Here is a 21,610-nt window from a genome sequence, read left to right on the forward strand (position 1 = left end):
TAGATGGGTAATACATTAATACATTCACAGAAGGCAGAATTAATCGGTAATGAGCTACTTAGCAGGTAAAAAAATCTTTGCTTTAAAAATCAACCAGTGCAGTATTTTCTTTCATATAGTTTTCATCAAGTTTTCAAAAGTATTTTGTCTATGCTAAACTTCAAAGAAAACAATCACAAACAATTCAGAAACCTTAACACTTTGTGTCAAATGTTAATTGGCAGAAATATTTCCCTTCTTATGGTACATCAATAAGACTTTAGTATCAACCCAATTCATCAAACAGGTCAAACAGTTGGGACTAGGGTAGCACCACTCATAAGGCTCTCAAAAACTTAGTAATTCTACCAATCAGGGACAAGAACACAAACAAGAACTGTAACAAGGGTTTTGACTGGCCATCAGCCTGACTCACGTCCTCTATCCTTTGATCAAAAGCTAGTCTTGGACTAGATGCAGATCTAGGTAACGACCTATCATCTTCATTTTCCTTGCTCATTCTTTCATGCACCATGCTAGTACTGCCGGTCTTCCGAAGGCCTGCTCTCCAAGCAGAGTAGTCATTGTCTCGGGACTTGTGATTGGTCGAAATTTTCAAGCCCTTCACGCAAGGAAAACAAACCATGCAATTAGGCTTCAAGCAGTCAGATTTTTCATCTTTTCGCCACACATTTGTTGTGTCACAAATTTGAACTTATTGCTATTTTTCTCAAAAAAAAAACATTTGTGTTCCCTAAGTTTATTCTGTTAGTGGTCTTAGAATTTGTTAGTAAGTATTTATGGAATTAAAAATCATTATTCAAAAAACCACCAAATCTCAATGATATCTTTTAAAGTACAATTTGCTCAAGAGCCTGTTTTCTTACACTATTCAATCTGTGGAAGCTAAATGACAGCATCGTGTGTATAGTCATGTCTGCAGTGTCCAACCATTCCTTGATATTGGGAAAAGTAAATGAGTGAAGGAGGATGCCTAAAATGGGCTTCACGCATTGTACCAAAGTGGGGAATCAGAACCAGGGTCTTTGGCATGACGAGTCAATGCTTCTACCACTAAGCTACCCTACTGCTTCCAAAATAGGGTATAAGGTCATGGATTTATCCAGACAGACCGACCTGGCTATTTATCCCAAGTCAGTAAAAATGACACCAGAGGGATATTACACTTCCAAATTCACTTTAATCAGTACCAATTTCTGACTTTGTAAAACAAGAATTGTAATCACTGACCAATTTGATCAGATAAGTTCCAAAATTTACCTGGCACTTGGTTTGGAATCCTTCATTAACCAGGTTTCATGATACTAGTATGCAACAAAGCAGTCCCTATGATGTTCTCAGTACCATCCTCTATGAGGAGTTTTAATGACAATCCAATCATGAATAAGGGCTTCTGGCACGTTCTGAATGTATGAAATATGTAACTACAGGGACAGAGGGAAAATACAAGAAATATGTTGCTCAACACTATACACAGCATTTTCCAGATATAAGATATTACAATGGCTTGTATATTGTAAAATCTTTTCAAGGTAGTGAACAGGTGAAAACAAGTGAAAAGTGTTACACCACTTTCAGAAATCTTCCATTGATATCCTGGCATGAGACACCTGATATGGGCTTTAATCCCTATACTGATAAAGGGAATCAAACCAGTTCTTTGATATCACAAGCGAGGGTTTTAACCATTAGGATACACCATTGCCCCAAGATTAGATGAGTAAACTGATGAACATCAGAAATGGGTTTCACAGATTGCACTCATGTGGGGAGGAGAATCACAGATATTCAGTGTGATGAACGAACGATTAAAGCATTAGGCTACAACATTGTCCCATGGCCAGATGATCGCAGGTGGTAATGGTCGATAGTATGAGCACCTACCAACAGGTGCCCTATGTACTGATGTACAGCTGTGGGATTTCACATGACAAAAAGGTCTACCATAAAACCTTCACTTCCTAGCAAGTTATTGATAATGTAAAATTAGAAGCAAGTTAGAATAATAATAGCATACTAAACTGTGAATAATCATGCTGGTATATATTTTTTGTATGTATTAAAGTATGATAAAGCTAAAGCATATGTACATAATGGTATAGATTGAACAGTCCCAATAATATCATTTAGACACTGGCTTATCCCAACACCCTGACTGTGCCAGCTGTTTACAGTTGTTTATTGGTAGTTGTAGATTTGTGACAGAACTATGTGTTAGTGAAAAGATGGTTCATTATGAGAGATATAACATGAACATAGCTTCATTAACAGCAAGAAAAGGATTTTATCTAAGCAAAAATACTGAGCTATGAAACAATCATTTTCTTGCTACACATGAAAAGACAAAAATATGAATTATTACCAGACTTCAATAAAATCTGTTAGATTTCAGCAAATTCTTTTGCATGCAAATATTCTCATGCAACTTAAAGTAACATCAACAAAGAGTCTGTTTTTGTGAAACTGTAACATAAAACGTCTTTATGAAAATGCAAAAGTCTGATAATATGACAAAATCACAACATATGAACAACAATGCATTCAAAATCTGAAAAGTGAAATACCCATTCAAAAAGTCAAAGATCAAACTTGGTGCATCCATGTTAGATGTCTGATGGAATGAGGGTGTTAGATGGTCACCAAAGGGAGATAACTTGGGGCATTCTAAGGGGAGATAATCATGCAGCCACCATCTTACCTCTTCATCAGTTGGAAGGCTGGACGGTGCACTGATTGATCTTGAAATAAGTTCTTTGGGGGGAGGAACTATGGAGGTATCCTTAATTGTAGAGTTAGAGGAATCCTTTAGAGACTTATTGCTGTCTTTAACGGAATTGGGTGTTTCCTTGAGAAAAGCAACGTAAAGGGGACATAAGCTCAATGAATAGAGGCAGCTGTCCATCTTAGAAAAGGGGCATGCTGAAGTTGTGTGATGGATACATATAATACACATGCATATAGATACATATCATGAGAATGAAAATATGAAAGACATTGTGAAATTCAAGTATGGCATACGATAATGTCTTTAGGTGCACATATGCCACAGTGAATGTGATTATACGCATGCATTGGTTAGATATACATGTCGTATACAAGGTGTAAATATTTCTGTGTATAGCATTTCTACGACTCTTAAGCACAGAACTGGTTACAACTATTCAAAGCATATTTTACAAGATTACTTAGTGGTATACAAGCAATATTGCTTTCTTACTTTACCATTTATTTGGTTTTAAAAAGCATCAACTTTATTTCATCAACAGCTGCAGATACATGCATTAAAGAATTCAAAATAGTGCAGGCAGTTAGTGTAATTCAATTCATTTCACTATTGGTCTAATATTCACAAAGTTATCAAAACAGATATCTTATCAAGATCAAATAATGTACTTTTCTCAAATGATGCTTCAATGTAAGTTGTATGAGTATTTTAAACTAGTGTAATCCTTTTATATCTCTAGCTAATAATCAGTTAATATTTGCAAGGTGAGGAATACAATCCAGGTGATTGAGCACAGTGCAGGAGCATCAAGTTTCAGATTTGAGTAAAAGCAGTCACAAGAATGAACGAGGTCGGCAAGGTCCGTAGGGGAGGTCTTTCTCAACTTATTCCATCCTCCGCATCAATGCAGGTCTCAGCTTAGCATCAGTCTTCAATTTACCGTTCATCAGTTTCAGCAACCTGTATTCTTTGCTGTAAGTGGTCCACAATTTTGACTAGTGCATCATACAGTTATGAAACTTGCTTCGTTGATTCCAATATTCCACTGCGTTCTCTTATGTCCTCTCATCTTTGAGATATTTTGTCACAAGTGCATTCTAACGGGCACTGATGTCTGCATTTCTATCATAGATCTCACTTGCTTAGTTTCCATACCTTTTACAAACAGGGTAAGTAACAATAGTTAGTGCCAAATACTTCAAGCTCTTTTCACCATTCAAGTAAGTCCTGTTACAAGATAAAATCGTTTTATTTGTTAGATAACAGATCCTCAATCATGTTCTCTTCAAAATGGGATAAAATATATTGAAAACACACCACACAGGCAAACTGAGATTCATCTGTTTTTTTTTAAAAATAATCACAAATCATTAATCAGTTTAGTCAATGAGTAAGAGTGTTTTTATCTAGCATAATAATTGAAGTGTTATCTTTGTCTTGTCTTTCAATACACAAGCAATAAGTACCTCTGTGATCGAGGAAGAACTCTAAGAAAATGATGATGGTGAATTCACCCATATTTTCATGTTTTCTGCCCCTTCACTTAGTTTTGCTAAAAAGACAGCTAATGACAGCATTTTATTAAATCCCTCCAAAAACTTTGATCCAATTTGAGCCAGCAAACTGAAAAATACTGTCCTGAATAAAAAAATAATTTTGGACTGTACCTCGTAGAATTATGATTCTCATCTCTGCTATCTTAAGAAAAAGGATACCGCATCATTTGAAATGCAAACATGTGCCCGTTGAGTCCACTGCTCCTATCGTTTTCCAAATAAAATGACAAAAGATAACATTATGTTTGTCTACAGCGAAAAAAAAAAAAAAAAAAGAGTAAAAATAAACCAAGAACCAGAAATACACCAAAGAAAAATGAACAAAATGAAGTTCAATCTTTTGAAGCATAGGTGGATTTACTCTCCCCTGCTGATGGCTTCACTAGACACAAAATCGGGATTCTGGACAATGAGTCAATGTGAAGTTGATTTAGTGACCCCTCCCCAAATGACCATCACATGTAAAGCAGGGAGAATGTGTTAATAAGTGTCGCAAGTGGGTTGGTGGCCTGTAACACTTTCGTCAATATTCGTTGATCTGGCTACTTGAATATTCAGAGTTAATTTGTCAGTAAGAGATGAGTAGATAGCACACTCATCACTCTCAACAGCATTAGACGATGTCACTCAATCAAAATGATTTTATTATGAATTGTTAATGATTTCACTAAAATATACGCAAGCGTTGAAATAAACAGTCGCTGACTTACTTCTGTGCTATTCTCAACAGATTCTCCATTGCTAAGAGTTATGGTTTCATCTGTTGCCGGGAGAATTTCAGTTTCTGTGATTGTTTCTGTTTCTGTTTCCGAAGTAATTTCTGTTTCCAATGTATTTTCTGAATCTGAAGGTTTTCCTGTATCTGAAGGCTTTTCTGTTTCTGAAGGTTTTTCTGTTTCTGAAGGCTTTTCTGTTTCTGAAGGTTTTTCTGTATCTGAAGGTTTTTCTGTATCTGAAGGTTTTTCTGTATCTGAAGGTTTTTCTGTATCTGAAGGCTTTTCTGTTTCTGACGGTTCTTCGGCATCTGAAGGTTTTTCTGTTTCTGACGGTTCTTCGGCATCTGAAGGTTTTTCCGTTTCTGAAGGTTCTTCCGTATCTGAAGGTGTTTCCGTTTCTGATGATTCTTCCCTATCTAAAGATGTCTCTGTTTCTGAAGGTTTTTCTGTTTCAGTATTTTCTGCTTGCACTATGTTTTCTGTTTCTGGGATATTTTCTTTGTCTGGACTTACATCTGTTTCTGGTACAATTTCCTTTTCATGGATTTTCTCTGTCTCGGAGACCTCATCTATTATTGGCATCTTATCGACCTCAGTACGAGTCGGAGTTTGGTCTCGCTCCTGAGGCTGCATGCAGATAAAGGCAATCACTGCTATGGAACTACTACTGTCATACATAGTGATGTCTTCCATGCATAGTAACTACCAGTGCTTCATCACAGTCCTAGATGTTTCACCTTCAGGACAATTTGTCCATCATACTTGCTAATGATTATGTCTAATAAGAAACTCTGTTCCCTATCTGACATCGTTACTTTGCTACATCTTTAATTTGACAGAAAAACATTTTGAAGCATTATGACTGTTTCCATTGTTTACGATTTTCTTTTGCAAACTTCTGGAAGCACCAATCTGAAAACTAAACTCTAATCTAACATGACCATGAAATCATCAATTTGAAGTATTCTGCGCAAAACAATGCTTAAACCTTAGGTAATTCCTGTTCTAGATCTACATATATCAGCATTCTCTGTGCATTGTTTACATACAGTGCCTAGATTTTCAAAGCTCTCTTAGCACTAAGATAGTCATAAGTTAATGTTAATCTATGGCACTTATGACTACCTTAGCGCTAAGAGAGCTTCGAAAATCTAGGCCCTGATCTGTTTGTAGTTTGCAGCAAGTATACTCTTTGTTTAAAAAGGCACTGTTAGAAGCATTGATAACATGTATCCTCTTGTTCTGTGTTTGCAGGCATGCACTGACTAAATGGCTCATGGCTAAAATGCACGATTCTTTAGAAAGCTACTTGTCTCCTTATGAACCCATCGCATATGGGAAATCTAGTGTGCAATGTCCAGTGTAAGTGCAATTTCCAAGCATGTAGCCTGCTGCTAACCGAAGCAAATGTGAGTGTCAACAGTGTGCCATTACCATGCTGATTGTACAGTGCTTTGTTTGTCAATGTGAACAGTATTCAAATCAAACTGTTGCTGTACTCATTTAGGAAATCCTGTCCTTTCGAATAATTAGCAACATAAGTACTGTTGGTCATGTTACAATCATTTCTAGTAATAAAATAACATTAAACATTTCATAATTTTTTAAAGCAATATTTAAATAAAGAATTAGATTTGCCCAAATGGAGATATTCATGTATATGCATGAGCAATACTTGCAAATTTCAAATCCTGCAAAATAGTATAACAAACTGAAAATCATGTGATGCATGAATTATTTGTGTATGTTCACTGAAAACCTAGCAATAACTTACATGTTGTGATCTTATTTCCTCAACCCAGAGCATGCAGTACTGAATCCCAACCAAATTGTTTATGACTGACTGAAATGTGAAGATTGAATTGTGAAACATGCAATGTGAATCCCAAGGAAGGTAACCTACCTGGTCTGTCTGGGAGGTCTGCTTGTTGATCTCATTCTGTCGTTCTACAAAGGAATTGTATAATACTGTGTACAACTGATCATCTTCATAATGTTTACAAAATAACCAAATCAGCTTTTAAAAAATGGGGGGTTAATAGTCAATAATTAATGATCTGAAAATATGTGCACAAATCAACAATAGTGAACAATGCTGTGCCTAGAACTACAGCATTGCCCATGACATATAGGAGGTAACTCTAACCTGTTTCTGTGCTGCCCTCTTCTTCACTACCGGAACTATCAATCTTGTCACCGTCACGCTTGATGATCTTGTTCGTCTCAAGCGCCACACGTTCTTGTTCGGAGGTTTTGTGTAGAACGTTCTGCTTTTGATCTCCACTCATACGCGTCACAGAACTCCTGGAAAAATAAACATGTTAATAATTAACAGTATACAGACCTTACTGATTTAATAATATGAATACACAATGCCATTCTTCAGAAAGTAGTTTTGCTCCAGAAACGAAACCCGCTGTTTCCTTTTGAAACTTAGTCCAATTCGCTTCCAAGGAAATTGAGAAAAATACAAAATGACCAAAATCTGCAAATCGCAAAAAGCAGCACTTTGGAATCATTTGAAATATCCATCAAGTTTTGCTGGAGGATACTGATTGGTTTTTGAGTCATGCTCTGGAAACAAAATGATGGATGGACAGACAAGGACTGTAAGACAATTAACCATCAACTGTGATGTTTCATTCTTCATTCACAGTACAGAATAAATGCTATTTGACACTAGTCAACAGCTCATACCTCTCATTGAATATGGCGGGTCATATGTTTGTAAGTCCACGGAAAAATCACATATTAACATATATTATCACACATAGGATGAAGAGTGCAAGTATCGGAAACTCAATGAGTAGGGTTGTGATACCTGGCAGTATTCCAGCAATAATATGACAAAGGACACCAGCAATGACCCTTATGCTTTGTGCCCACATCTGGAATTGAACCAGGCTTTTAACAAGACAAGTGAACGAGGAACCCTCTAGGCCACACCACTGACCCATAATGCCACACACTCAGGGTATAAGACCCCTAATCAGCCTTGTATGTTTAAGTGGTCATAGACTGTTCTGCCATATCTACCCATGTCAGTTCAAGATAGGCCAGTCATGAGGCACTCAACACATACTCTAAAGTAAAAACATGAGAGAAAACAAACTTGACAGACAAAAAAACTGAACATGTAAGGTACAAGAAAGAAACATGTCATGTGGATTCATGTCAGGTTTAGTCAACTGGTTCTTGCAGGACGAGATGATCATAGGCGAGAGGCTCATCCACCAAATCTGGGTGTGTTGCTGTCCTCTCAGCAAACACACACAAACCAAGGTAGACATGTATACAAACCAAGATAAAACCACTCAGCTAATTTCAACAACCCTCAAGTCCACAGACCAATAGTATTGACATAAGACAACTGACAACTTTTATTCCCACGAAACACTGACTCTGTGAGAGAAGCATCAGAAACCAACTTGCAGGATGAATGTGACTACTGGTTATAGTTCAGTGTACAGTTGATAAGTGAGCGAATTTTGTTTCACACTGCTTTTAGGAATATTCCAGTAATATCATGGCAGGGGACTCCACAAATGGGCTTCACACATTGTACCAATGTGAGGATGAACCAAGGTCTTTGATGTAACGAGCATTTGTTTTACCCACAAGGCTACCCCACACCCATGAGTGTACAGTGTACACTTTCTTGTACATCTACCTAACAATATCCATATTCATTGTAATCACACGGTAACACAACAAATACATAATGATACTCTGCAAAGTTGATGGGCAATCAATTTTATCAGACAAAAAGCATCTACTAAATGAGTATGATTAAGCATTTTACCTCAGAAAATCATGCTTCTCCTCTAATCAAATACGAAGTGTAGCCAGTCAAGTAATGCAGGAGCATGTACACACCTCGACAGTGAAAAGATAAATGATGGCGTTTCTTGTCATACCTTTCCTCATACACAGGATAGGTGCAGATTGTTGAGGATGTGAGTCACACAAAAAGTCAAATGATATGCACAACCAAATGTTGTTATTCAGCCACTGGGGAAAGTAAATAAGTCAGCTGTTTAACACTGTACTCAGAAATATTCCAGCTACATAACATAAGCCTGTAAATAATCTAGTCTGGACCTGTGATTGATATCATGAGCACAATGTCATGGCAGTACAGTAGGTGACATGCTGTCATCACATGTCGGTGCAGTGGGTGACGTGCTGTCATCACATGTCAGTGCTGTGGGGTGACATGCGGTCATCACAGTTACCTTGACTGACAAACTACACCTCATATGACGAGGATGCTTCTGAACTAACAACTTAACAACATTTGAACATATTCATCATCGTCTTATCTCTTACTGCACTGAAAAAAGGTTTCTGAGAAAACTGTTTACTACTACATAACAGGGCACTCCAGATGCACCTTTAACAAAGCTCATAAACAATTACTTGATAAACTTAGGATACACACCACAATTTACTGCAGTGGGATTTATGCTAAAAAACTGTCCACTCTACAAGAAAATGACAAAGCAAGAAATCCCTCGACACAATGTTTAACACGCTTTAAAACCCACAAAGAGTCACCAAATGGAGGTTCACAGGGAAGTGTTCACTTGACACATCAAATACCTTAGTTTGACATCATGGAATACACTGAGTAAATCCTTATATACCATGCAGTGATATGGCACCCATTGCTAAAAGCATAAGAAGAGTCAAGCTCACACACATCTGACAAATCTGAAAAATTAAATGACAGTGTGCAACAGATTTAAATACCTAAGATTAGCCAGAAATCAGAACAGCTGAGCAGCAAAACAATCCATGCAAAGGTTAAGTAACAGGTGAACCCCTCCATTGCTCTGTGAAACCTGTATTTACGTACATGGACAAGCCAGGGTTAGTTCCAGCCTTGTAAGCTATCTCCATCAAAGTGTGGTCAGTATTACCTATGTACCAGCAAGTCCTTTTATCTGGACACTGTAGCAGACGGTCAGGGAATGTTTGGACATACACAGGCCACGGATTAGACTAATCCTTATATATAATACACAACAGAGGTCCGCAAGCCAAGAGACCACAACACGGCTGTTTGTGTTGGGGATTAAGAGCTTGACAATTCATTAAACGCCACTTCACCTACAATAAATTCTATTACTACCGTACCTACATTATTTTTTCCCAAATGTAAAGCCATTATTTGGTTTGACCGCCTTGAGTGATTGGTTGCTCATACTTATAGCTTACTTAAGCTACAGCATTCAACTCTTCTATAAACGGAATACTTTAGCTTATCCATACATATGACGCCCAATTGGCTATTCAAACATCACTTTGTTTTCCAATCGCATTTTTCCTCAATAAATCCAACCACAGTATGAAATTAAGACTGAGATGCAAGTAGTTCTTCTAACTACCTTTATGTGGAAGAGGCATTACTGGATCAAAATGATATCCCAAGATCTACCTGAACAGCAACATTTGTCACAAGTATACAGAATAGATCACTGGCATAGCCATCAACAAATATATTGATGCATTATATATATAGTCTTCAAAGCCTAACCAGGATCTATAATACTGATTCTGGAAATGATTCCATACATAATAATGACTGACTGTTAGTCTTGCTATGCACAGAAATTTCAAAGAATTAAATCAAAATCATGTAATATCTCTAAAACCAAATGCTACGATTCCATGGCTGCAAATTTAACAAATACAACTTATTCTAAAAAGAATCATAGTTCAAATTCATTTTCAAATGTAAATGACAAAAGAATCAATTATACCTACAATTCTATGTAAGCCATATCTACAAATGTAAATGCCCAAGTAAGTATTATTCATCTCTGTGTACAATTTGCCACATATTTGGTGACTGACTCATATTTCTCTGGTTGAAAGACTCCATACCTACCACCATGAATGTCATCCAACAACAACAGTGTCTGTCACAGATAGAGATAAGTAATGTGCATACAAGAGGTCTGTCCCCAGCTACATTCATCAACACACTGTTCAGAAATCACTCATGCACACATCCAGGTGAGTGTCACCACAATGACACACAAATCAACATTTTACCTTCCTGAAAAATCATCAGTAAAAACCCACTTTATCTGCTCCTTCGTCAAATGTATATCAGGCAGACGTGAAACTGGTACCTGAAATCTCCAAGTTAAAGCTGAGAGAGAGTGAAAGAGGAGAGTTTAACGAGTGAACGTACCTGTACACACAACTCCTACAACCAACTCAGCCCTGACACATCAAAGACTGAGATATTAGAGGACTTAGAGTCAATCAGCCCTAACATACAAGCACTGCTGGAGAACACACAATGGCCACAAGCCATGGGTCGGCCTGTCCTGGGTAGATGTACTGCATACAACTCACCTCAAACACTGACTCATCTACCATTATAAAGTTGTTTCTTAAAAAGTTAAATGAATGTCTTGTTTCTTCAGTACAAATATAAGCTAGGACCTCAAGATGAAAAGGTATAAAGTATAACATAAATAACGGACACATAAATCAGTATTAGTTCTGTTTGCTCCTGCCAATGTCTCCACGTGTAAATATGTCTTCCATAAGAGTGTTAGATACATGATGAGCTGCAGACAAGTTTTACAAAAATAAGCTTACAGGTGGAACATGTTTTTCTCTCTGGAGATGGATGATCTGCTCCTAAGAGATGATAAAGTTGTTTGTTAAGAAAGCTTTGCCCCAAGACAATTTCACTTGAAGTACCTTGTCCTTGCATCTACATTTGGGTTATTACGAAATCAGACCTTATCTTTTCAAATGACAAAATTGTTTGATCATTTTGTTATCCAGTATAAAGACCACCTTTTTTGGCAACATAAATGGGACCAACGTCCACAATACTGGAATTAGAATACATCCCATTATTCACATATCACAAAACATCACTCACAAATTCTGAATTGATTATTAGTTCTACCTTTTTGTGGAAGGATAATAGTCATGTTATGAACTAAAAATCATTTATCCACAAACAATATGATATATGTATTAAAACAATAAATGCTATTTTCCATCTTATCTTTCTTAATACAGCATTCTCATCCAAACTCTATGCCACACTCCATTTCAAGTAAAATAAACACTTCAAAGATACTGAAAAGGCATAAAACACCAAATCCTGACTTGTATCATATAGGCATCTTGTTATACTGTGAATAGAACATCATTCAGGGGAAATTGTTACATAAATATTAAATTCATCATTGAAAAGGAAATGAAGTGAAAACAAATGAACTAAAAGCAACCCTCCTCCATCTAAAAATATCCCCAAAACAATGAGCCAGTTTACAACCTCCCCTCCTTAAAACCTGTTTATGTCACTTTTGAAATGGAAACAAAATGCAAAACAAATGAACTAAACGCAACTCTCCTCCCTCTGAAAATATTCCCCAAACAATGAGACACCTCATAACCTCCCCTGCCTCTACTATATTAACTGTAAGCCTGGAGTTTAATCTTTACCTGCAGGTGAGTGTTCCCAGGAGAGTCCTGCCCACACAGCCAGTCACGACATATACCTGTTATCTCCATCCTGACTCATCTAACCTACTGGCCAGGAAGTTCCAGCAGAGTCAAGAGACAACAACTTTAATACTTCAAACTAGATTAACATGTCTCGGTGTTGCACCTGCGGGGTGTCTGTGAAGGTTTTACTGTCTCTCAGTGTTACATGTTAGTAACAGTGGTTCGTGGGGTTCTTTAGGGCCTTGCTGTAATACCTGAATGTAGGCACTCCTGACCTTGGACTGTCAACATCAGGATGACAAGAAGTACCTCGCACCTTTCATTACAAGAGCAATAAACTGAAGAAGTCTCAAGAACTCAACATCAATGATTACTTTATTTCAGGACACAAAATCTCCTGTGACAAGATTAATTAAAATTGTTAGTCACTACCTTTGATATGATTTGTGGTCAGTCACACCAACACTAAATGAGTTTAGTCTTATGCCACTTTTAGCAATATTCCAGCAGTATCACCATAGGGGACATCAGAAACGGGCTTCACACCTTGCACCCATGTGAGGAATCGAAAGCGGGTCTTCAGCATGACGAGCAAACACTTTAACTACTAGGCTACCCGACCTGCCAAGTTGCAAACAACTTTCTTCAGCTATGATACTGAGCCAAGCACCAGCACACATTTACAATACAGGTATCTGAAAACATTAACCTCTATGTGACTGTTACATTTTATAAAACTTTGTTGCTGTAAAACTGTTGTGTCGACACCTGACCTATCAAGCATAAGCATTATAACAAGCATGGCGCATTGAAGTAGTTTATACCAAGCACTATGTACAAAGTTGTCCTCAGTTTTCATGTCCTACGTTTTCATGCCGAAGTGTCACAACACTACACAGCTTATTGCTGTGCCACTTGTGATTTCTTATTCCAACAGTGGCAAAAGAAGGAACATCATCCCCTGAAGTTGGCCACATGACTGGTGGGGTTATCCCTTTCTGTTGAACCCATTGGGTGTAGCGTGGGTGCCAACTTTGTTAATTTTCATCAACCGAGAATATCTAGGTGCAGTTACTTTGATACCAGCAAATACATGATGAATAGCTGTGTATTTACTTACAGCCGCCTGTGAGCAAGGAATGTGCTTGTACTTCAGTCATGCTAACTGCTAAGGGTGCGCTATAAAAACTTTCAAGGTTTTGGTATGTTTCTATTTGTAATGATGATAGTACTTCCATCACTTTCTCTGATTTCCAACAAATGAAGAACAAGAAGAAGACACAGTCATCAATGTCCCCCACATTACCTCCAACTTCAGTCTATGTCACACTTGTTGCCATGGAAACGTGGGCACTAATACACCACCAGATCTATCTATGTGCCAAGTTCGGTGAAGAAATATTGAATGGTTTTAAAGTTCTGCTCTGGAAAAAGTAAACGTGCATGGATGGACAGACAGGGTGTATTTCAATACCCCCGCAAAACGTGTTCCGGGGGATAAATATACATGATACCATACAGGGAATGAATGAGTCTGTTAAATGCTACGCCTCTTTTAACAATATTCCAGCAATATCAGAGACGAACACCAGAAATGGGCTTCACACTGTAACCATGACAGGAACTGAACGTGGGTCTTTGGTGTGACAAGTCAACACTTTAACCATTAGGGTAGCCCAAGGCCCTTTGAAATAATGAATATACATTGTCCACATCAGTCTGTGACTTCAGCCACAAGATCCATGCTTAAGACTAGTGGGTCTGTGCTCAGCAGAGTAAGATCTGCTGATGATACTGAAAATTAGACTAGTTGGAGCTAGTGTACCAAAATGTTTCTGGCACAGACTGTTTATCATAGTTATCTATCAGATCTTTTGGAAGAGAAGGTCAGAAAAGCATTTATCATGTCATCCTAACATTTGAGCATGGCCCTACAAACCATACCTTCTTCTGGCAACTCATAATTAGCTGAACTTACAACATGAACACATAATCCATGGACACATAATATCATGTCAGCCTTGCAATGTAATTTACATGTCGTTCAACAGACCAACACACTAAAACTTAGACTCTTCAGAACATCAGAAACTGGGAAACAAAACCACTGAACTTGAATACAGCTGAAATTCTATCCTTTAGAGTATTAGTTAAGAGTCTTGTGTACATCATTGATTGTTGTAACTCCCACACTCTTGAAGGAAGCACTTAAGTCAAAGTTAATCAAACCCTGCATAAAAATTCCCTGAAGAACTTGCTTTAAAACACTGATATCTGAACACACTCGATCCTGACGCTATGGCAGAAAGAAATAACACAAAATGAAGCTAACAAATATTTCATAATAAGCAAATAGAACAATTAAACACCAAGCTTCAAACATAAGTAACCAGCATTTGAGAGAGTGTGTTTGGTAACCACTATTCTGAAAGAAGCTAACGACTGACAGTGAGCGAGGATAACATGAGTCAGAGTCTGTCCACCCCATCATATGCACAGAGACCCAGACATGTACTCTGACCAGGCTGAAGTAAAATGCATGAATACTGTCTCATATAATCAGCAACATTCAACCTTGTTGGATGCCTATAAACAGAAATTCTTTGATACCATCAGCATCTAGTAAGATCTTGCAACGAACATAGAGTTTATCATGCTCAGGAATCCCCAAAAGAGAGCATTGTAGAAATAGATGCATATACAGAACAATACCAGTCACCAAGGTCAAATGAACAAACCTAATATTCCATTTATCAGTGGAGTGTTAAATACTAATAATAGCAAGCATGTGAAGCAAGTCATGTGTGAGTCTAACAATGCATGTACAGAGAAGCATGCCTGTTGCATAATGACTCAGGTAAATATAGACAATGCAAATTCAACTGATATCATTTATGACAAACACCACCTCTTATCTACCTTGCTCTACCACCCCTTATCTACCTTGCTCTAATGAGTTTGAACATATTGGTCAAGTACAATGTTTTGTAAAATGGATAATAATTCAGAAAAACAATGAAGAAAATACTACAAAAATCAACAAGAGTGTAAAGATGAATAATTAGCTTGAGCTGAAAGCTATTTGGACGAAATATTCTTAAATCCATGACGGGAAAGAATTATTCATTTCTAGTTGAATATTCAGTAAATGCTAAAGGTCCCTAAAATTAACAGACAGTTTTCATGTGCGGACCATGTGGCTAATTTGTATCTTCATAAAGAATCACTGTTCCTTTAGTTCAGACACTAAGCTATATCAGAGTTACTTCCCTTTCACCATATCTTCACACTTTCCTATTACAGCATACACACATTACACTTTTTCCGCATGCTACAAAGACCGCCTGATGGCAAATATCAACATATGTATGATTTTGAGATGTACGAACTACCCAATACAGTCCCAACACGAACCATGATAAATTCATCTTCAACTCATCAGCTTCTCAATGTGGTACTCCCTGTAGTCTATGCTCTTGGTTGGTTGGTCTTGTTGCACTCAACAATATTCCAACTATATGACAGTGGTCTGTAAATAATAGTCTGAACCCGACAATCAAGTGATCAACATCATGAGCATTCAACAACCCAACTGGGATACCGTGACATGTGTCAATGAAGTCAGGAAGTCTGACCACCTGGTCCCGTTGGTCACATCTTGTTAAAAGCCCTAAAAGCTCTTGACACTGCTTCTCCCGATCACAATGATCTTGTGCGGAGCATGTTTTTAATAGCAATGTATTGTTATCAGTCTCAAAAATTGAAAGAAGGAACAGAATAGCCCGATACATTTCATGCCTTAATATTTCCGGTGCTGGTCTTGCAATGTGAACAACAACTTCCTCAGGCCAATGAATATTTGATGAACACAACACAAAGACATAAACAAAACCAAAAACAAAGTCCTAGACTAACAGCTAGTCTCTGAAATGAACATATTTTACTGAAAAAACGTTCATAGTGAAAAAAAATAATATAATGAAATGGAGCCCTGAGACTTTCTTCATTTTCATTTTCATTTCTGAAGCTAAGGAAATCTAGACTTGCCACATTTTCTAGACTTGCGTGGGCTTTCTTGGATATATATACTTCAGGGTCTGTACAACAGACTAAAAAAGTCCCTGAGTGTTGGTCTTCCTTGCCTGATGTTTACCCAACTTTGGTCACACACTGCAGTCACAACACACAAGCCTAGATGTTAGTTCTAAATGAGATTGAGTGAAAATGCTTTTACACTACTTCTAGCAACATTCCAGCAATATCATGGCCAGGGACATCAGAAATGGGCTTTACATACTGTACCCATGTGGGGAATCGAACCTGGGTCTTCGGTATGAGGAACCAACACTTTAACCACTGGGCTACCCCATAACCCCTAGTTTTCCCATGAACTTTTACAGGTGTCAAAGCCAAGTAAACACATTCTGTTGATCAAGGCAGGATGTGACTCCAATCCACAGAACTCAACATTTCAACAGAAACTGTGAAAAAGCGCATATTTTCAGAGCCATGTCTCTCTTAAGACCATTGAGAATATTTCCTCAGTATTCTTTTGCACTGAAGTTCTATATTAAAGGGATAGTTTTTTAATTTACAGCAGTCATAGCACTTCAGTCAGTATGTGGACTATGTGCTAGAACCTCATTCCACGACCAGCACTGATTGCCAAACCTTCCACGATCAGCACTGACTGTCAAACCTGTGCATATGATATAATAAAATGTCAGTGAACTAGACCTCATTCTACATTTCAGCAGTACAATCAAGCATTTCCTGATAGGTCAGGACAATACATAAGGTTCCTATGCAGTGAAAGATCTCCACCTACCTTCGTTTATTTGGCGGCCCCTTCGTCTGTATAATGTCTTCATTCATTTCCTCAGCTCTCGATCGCAACTACATAAACAAAGAATGGATTGTTACAACAAGTCTTTACAGTCTGTAACCTGATCAACACAGCATCTTACACAAAGCAACCAGAGATGACAACATTTACCTGCAATGACAAGCTGACAAATGCTGAAAGATGATAAAAGGAGACTTCTGTGACTAGCACTGTACTTTCCAGAATTATTACAGCCACATCAGATTCAGAGACTGTATAAGGCAGACCATGTGTAGAGAGCATGGTTGCTAGGTCACCTTAACCTGATCCTCATTAGTAGTGTCATGGGATTCTGGACACCCATTACTCCTGAAATCCTATGTTAACACTTGTGTCACTGAGTCTCTCATACAAGACATTTTTTTCTTCTTTCAAGCAAGACCTAATAATCATATACTTATACATTTACGTATCAACTTCACAGCAGAAATAGAATCAATGTTGAGGACCAGCCAAATGACCAAATGGTTATTTCAAGACATGTTGAATCAAGGATCTCCCCCCATGCTGAACTTAACACAGACAATGACCACAAAGCTCCAGGTCCAATGTTAACTCTGGAAGAATTTGACTCATCACAGATGTGTTTAAATCTCAATCAGCACCAAACTCCCATCCTGAACTCTTAGTGAAGCCAGAAAATGACCCCCACCATACGCAGACTACTGTCAAGTTCCTAACCCTGCCATGAAGAGCACACTTCATGCTCAGAACTTACCAGAACTTGTTTCTTCTTCAGATCTTCTAGGAATTTCTTCATGTCCTCATCAGCTACATCTAAAGCAGTCTGACCCTACAAAAAATATGATATCTTGTCATTCACATCCAACTACTTACTTTTACAGTGACTGGGATACACAACTTTGTCAATAGGTCATTTTCAGGATTACCTGCCACTTTCAGAATATAGAATGGGCCATTGCCCTTGTATCAATTGTAAACTTCAAACTTTAAGCAGTCCCTTTTTTATTCTAATATGCAAAATGGCCCATGGCCCTTGCCTTTCCCAACCCCTGCACATAGACTGTGTAAAAAGTAAATTCCAGTAAATCCCTGGACGATAAATAAGATAATAAAAATGGAGTGAGAATATGCTTGTCTTTATCCATTATGAAAAGTCATGAGTAACTGGTAGCCTTAAATCAATTCCATCAATAAACAAGCACCTGTCTCTCAGTACACTATATTTACTGAAAAATCATCTACATTATCATCTTATTTTTGACATAAAAATAAGAATAATAATAATAAAATCATTTAATTATTATCTCTAAAGCCTGACTAAACTTTCATTCATGATGGTTTCAGCAGGTAGAAGTCTTGAATCATTAGCAAGCAACAGTATTCTGGATAGGTGTCATACTCAAGGGACTATACTTGTACAGACAAACAGGAGTTATCTCCCTTAAACTAGTTCCTCTCTCCATTTCCTGACTTCTGCAACACTCATGGTCAGCCGACATGTTCTCCCAAGAAATGTTCCACTCCTTTTACAAATCACCAGCTTTAAGTGTGTCTTTTGATGACATTTACTTTACTAATATATATGTGTATCACTTGTACTCCACTACTGGAATCTTCCGAGGTAAAGACTGAATATTTTGTTCCTTAGGTGCAAAGCAATAAATGTTAACTGACTAACAACACACTGTCACGTCAACAGTATCCACAGTACCTAAAAACACCCCCAGCCTGTGTACCAACACTTTAGCATTTTTAACACTAGTGAGTGAATGAGTTTGGTTTTACACCGCTTGTAGCAATATTTCAGCAATTTCAAGGCGGAAAACACCAGAAATAGTCTTCAGGCATTGTGCCCACGTGGAGAATCAAACGCAGGCTTTTGGTATGACGAGCAAATGCTTTAACCACTAGGCTACCCTCCAGTCCATTTCCAACACTACTTCAGGCACTATATTGTTAATATGTCTGGTTTCTGTATATGAAAACTTTTCCTGTAAACTTACTGCAGTGTTCTTCTTCTCCATGTCACAGAGCTGTTCTACTAGCAACTGACACGCCTCACACTGCGCCCAATGGGCGGCAGCATGTAGTGGCGTCCATCCGTCATTGTCTTCTGCATTGATGTCTACACCTGCCTGTAGTAGAACCCTGCAACACATCAATCATACCGTGGAAATGATCGCCAAACATTGATGTTGTTTATAAAGTACCAGATAATGTTCTTTAGGCGATATCAACATGTACAGTGAAAGTTTCTGTTCAATGCTTAAGTCAATATACTTTGTGAGATGACACAGCTTCAGGACTTCCAGAACCCCTTAGGCAGGAAAACATATTTACAGCTATCTGTTTCTATGGAACATCAGTCTGAGTAAACTTGGTCTCAGTGCATTTTGTTACACTCCACCACCGAGTCTAACGAAACCTAGTAGAAGGTGGCATCAGGTAACCTTTGAGCGACCAATGACCGTCCCATCACACGCGAGACCATTAAATAGATTTAACCAATCAGACAACGGCTACTATTTAGGGATTGGAGGGACTTTCAAAATATTCAGGTCACTGGCACAGATCTCTCCACAAACAAAAATCGGTATATAACACAATTATTTGACCTGCAGTATATAGGCTATATGGTTTCTATTGACATGGTTACCATTAGCTAATATTTCCGCAAGATGACATCATTGAATATTGCCAAAAACACCATTTTCAGCGACTGTTTACTCGAACCCCTGCAGAACAGTGTCTACTGTCACAGAACACATATTTTTCATGTAAATTCCAGTCCCAACTGTAAGCAAAGAGCAAGTGAAAATTGATCAACACAGTAAGCACTATTCCAACAAAAAACCCTGTCGATAATCTGGAACAGGACCTAGATTTTCAAACTATGAGCCGTAAAAGTCTTTAACATTAAGGTACGACCATCTTAGTATTAAGAAACCTTCAAAAATCTACGCCCAGGAAACCAGTGCCTGAAACCATGACCAACACATCATCAGGGTACAATGACATGCAATGGCAGAACCTCTGTCTGACCAGCCCATTCCCTTGTCCAAGCAGAGGACAGTACTCCCCATGAGGAGTGAACCTGCAACCTACTTGAGAACTGTAAGATATCCCTTGGCAGCAGCCACATGCAGAGCTGTGGCGCCAGTCTTGGCATGTTTCTTCTCTTTGATGATGCGACTGTTGAGCCACTGGTTGGCGTCAGCTAACATCCGGTTTTCTTCTTCTTTCCTTGCCTCATCTGCGTCAATACCTGGAGAGCGAAATACTGGTTACTGATAGCCAACGATACTATAGGCCTCATTTCTCTCACATGGACTGGACAATAACTTTACATTGCTACAGACTTTCATGTCACTAGTTTGCAAAATTAATCAAAAGTCTGAGTTAATCTTAATGTGAAAAGAAAGCCCCCAGTGATAAGGATTCAAGTCACTGACTAACAGCCTCAGTCAGATGCTGTGAGAGAGATGGCATCTTTACATTTGACTGTCTACTGAACTTCATACTTACAGCAAAGCAACATGTATCTGTCATTTTGAGACTAGAGCGAGTGCTTAATTTCAAGCAATATCACAACATGGAACACCAGAAATGGGTTTTATTTATTGTACCCATGTGGGGAATCGAACATAGGTTTCAATGTGACGAGTGAATGCTTTTGCCACCCGGCTACCCCACCACCATTTCTCAGACTAGAATACTGTGTTACGTATATCCTATGTTACCTTGTTTGTCTAGTTCTGCCTGTAGTAGATTCTCCATCTCCTCATCTTCACAGATGTCTATGGGAAGGTCCCCATCGTTGTTGACAGCTGCAATGTTAGCCCCCATCTTGATCAGGTACCTAGAAACACAGCAATCATGTAATCAACTCGCATTATACACTTGGGGGTGATTCAAATGCTACTAATATCTACCTCGTATACTAAACAGAGACTTACGACAAGTGCAGTGCTTATAACAGAACCTTGCAGTAAAAGTAGATGTCCACGCAAATTGGCTTTAAAACCATGTCAGGAAACACTGACACTTTTTTTTTAATGGTAGCTAAACACTTGAGATTTTTATCAACATAAACCACTCAACAAAATGTGCACCACATCAACATCTATTTTCTGCTTTATCATGACTGGAAAACTCAAGGATGCAGATAGTCACAGTGAATGAGAGCAAATTTAGTTTTACACCACTTTTAGCAATAATACAGCAATATCAGGTCTGGGCAGCAGATGGTCAAAACCCTGCTGGATATCTTTAACTAGCA

General features: G+C 38.1%; 1 protein-coding gene across 23 annotated transcripts in view; it reads right to left on the reverse strand.

The window, feature by feature from the left end:
* LOC137287475 (protein phosphatase 1 regulatory subunit 12A-like) overlaps positions 1-21,610 on the reverse strand; it is a 104,898-nt gene that overhangs the window by 46,964 nt on the left and 36,324 nt on the right. For 8 of the 23 annotated variants that reach the window (XM_067819794.1, XM_067819791.1, XM_067819793.1 and 5 more), the window contains exons 3-12: positions 21,072-21,190; positions 20,437-20,596; positions 19,335-19,479; positions 18,086-18,160; positions 17,311-17,378; positions 7,144-7,301; positions 6,901-6,944; positions 4,992-5,624; positions 2,699-2,845; positions 416-601 (exon numbers count right to left, since the gene is read on the reverse strand). In XM_067819794.1, coding sequence (XP_067675895.1) covers positions 416-601; positions 2,699-2,845; positions 4,992-5,624; positions 6,901-6,944; positions 7,144-7,301; positions 17,311-17,378; positions 18,086-18,160; positions 19,335-19,479; positions 20,437-20,596; positions 21,072-21,190 — 1,735 coding nt within the window. The remainder of the gene's footprint in view (positions 1-415; positions 602-2,698; positions 2,846-4,991; positions 5,625-6,900; positions 6,945-7,143; positions 7,302-17,310; positions 17,379-18,085; positions 18,161-19,334; positions 19,480-20,436; positions 20,597-21,071; positions 21,191-21,610) is intronic. The other 15 variants (XM_067819809.1, XM_067819806.1, XM_067819808.1 and 12 more) reach the window with 6 other exon arrangements.

This window comes from Haliotis asinina, chromosome 6, assembly GCF_037392515.1.
Source record: "Haliotis asinina isolate JCU_RB_2024 chromosome 6, JCU_Hal_asi_v2, whole genome shotgun sequence".
NCBI classification, from domain to species: Eukaryota; Metazoa; Mollusca; class Gastropoda; order Lepetellida; family Haliotidae; genus Haliotis; species Haliotis asinina.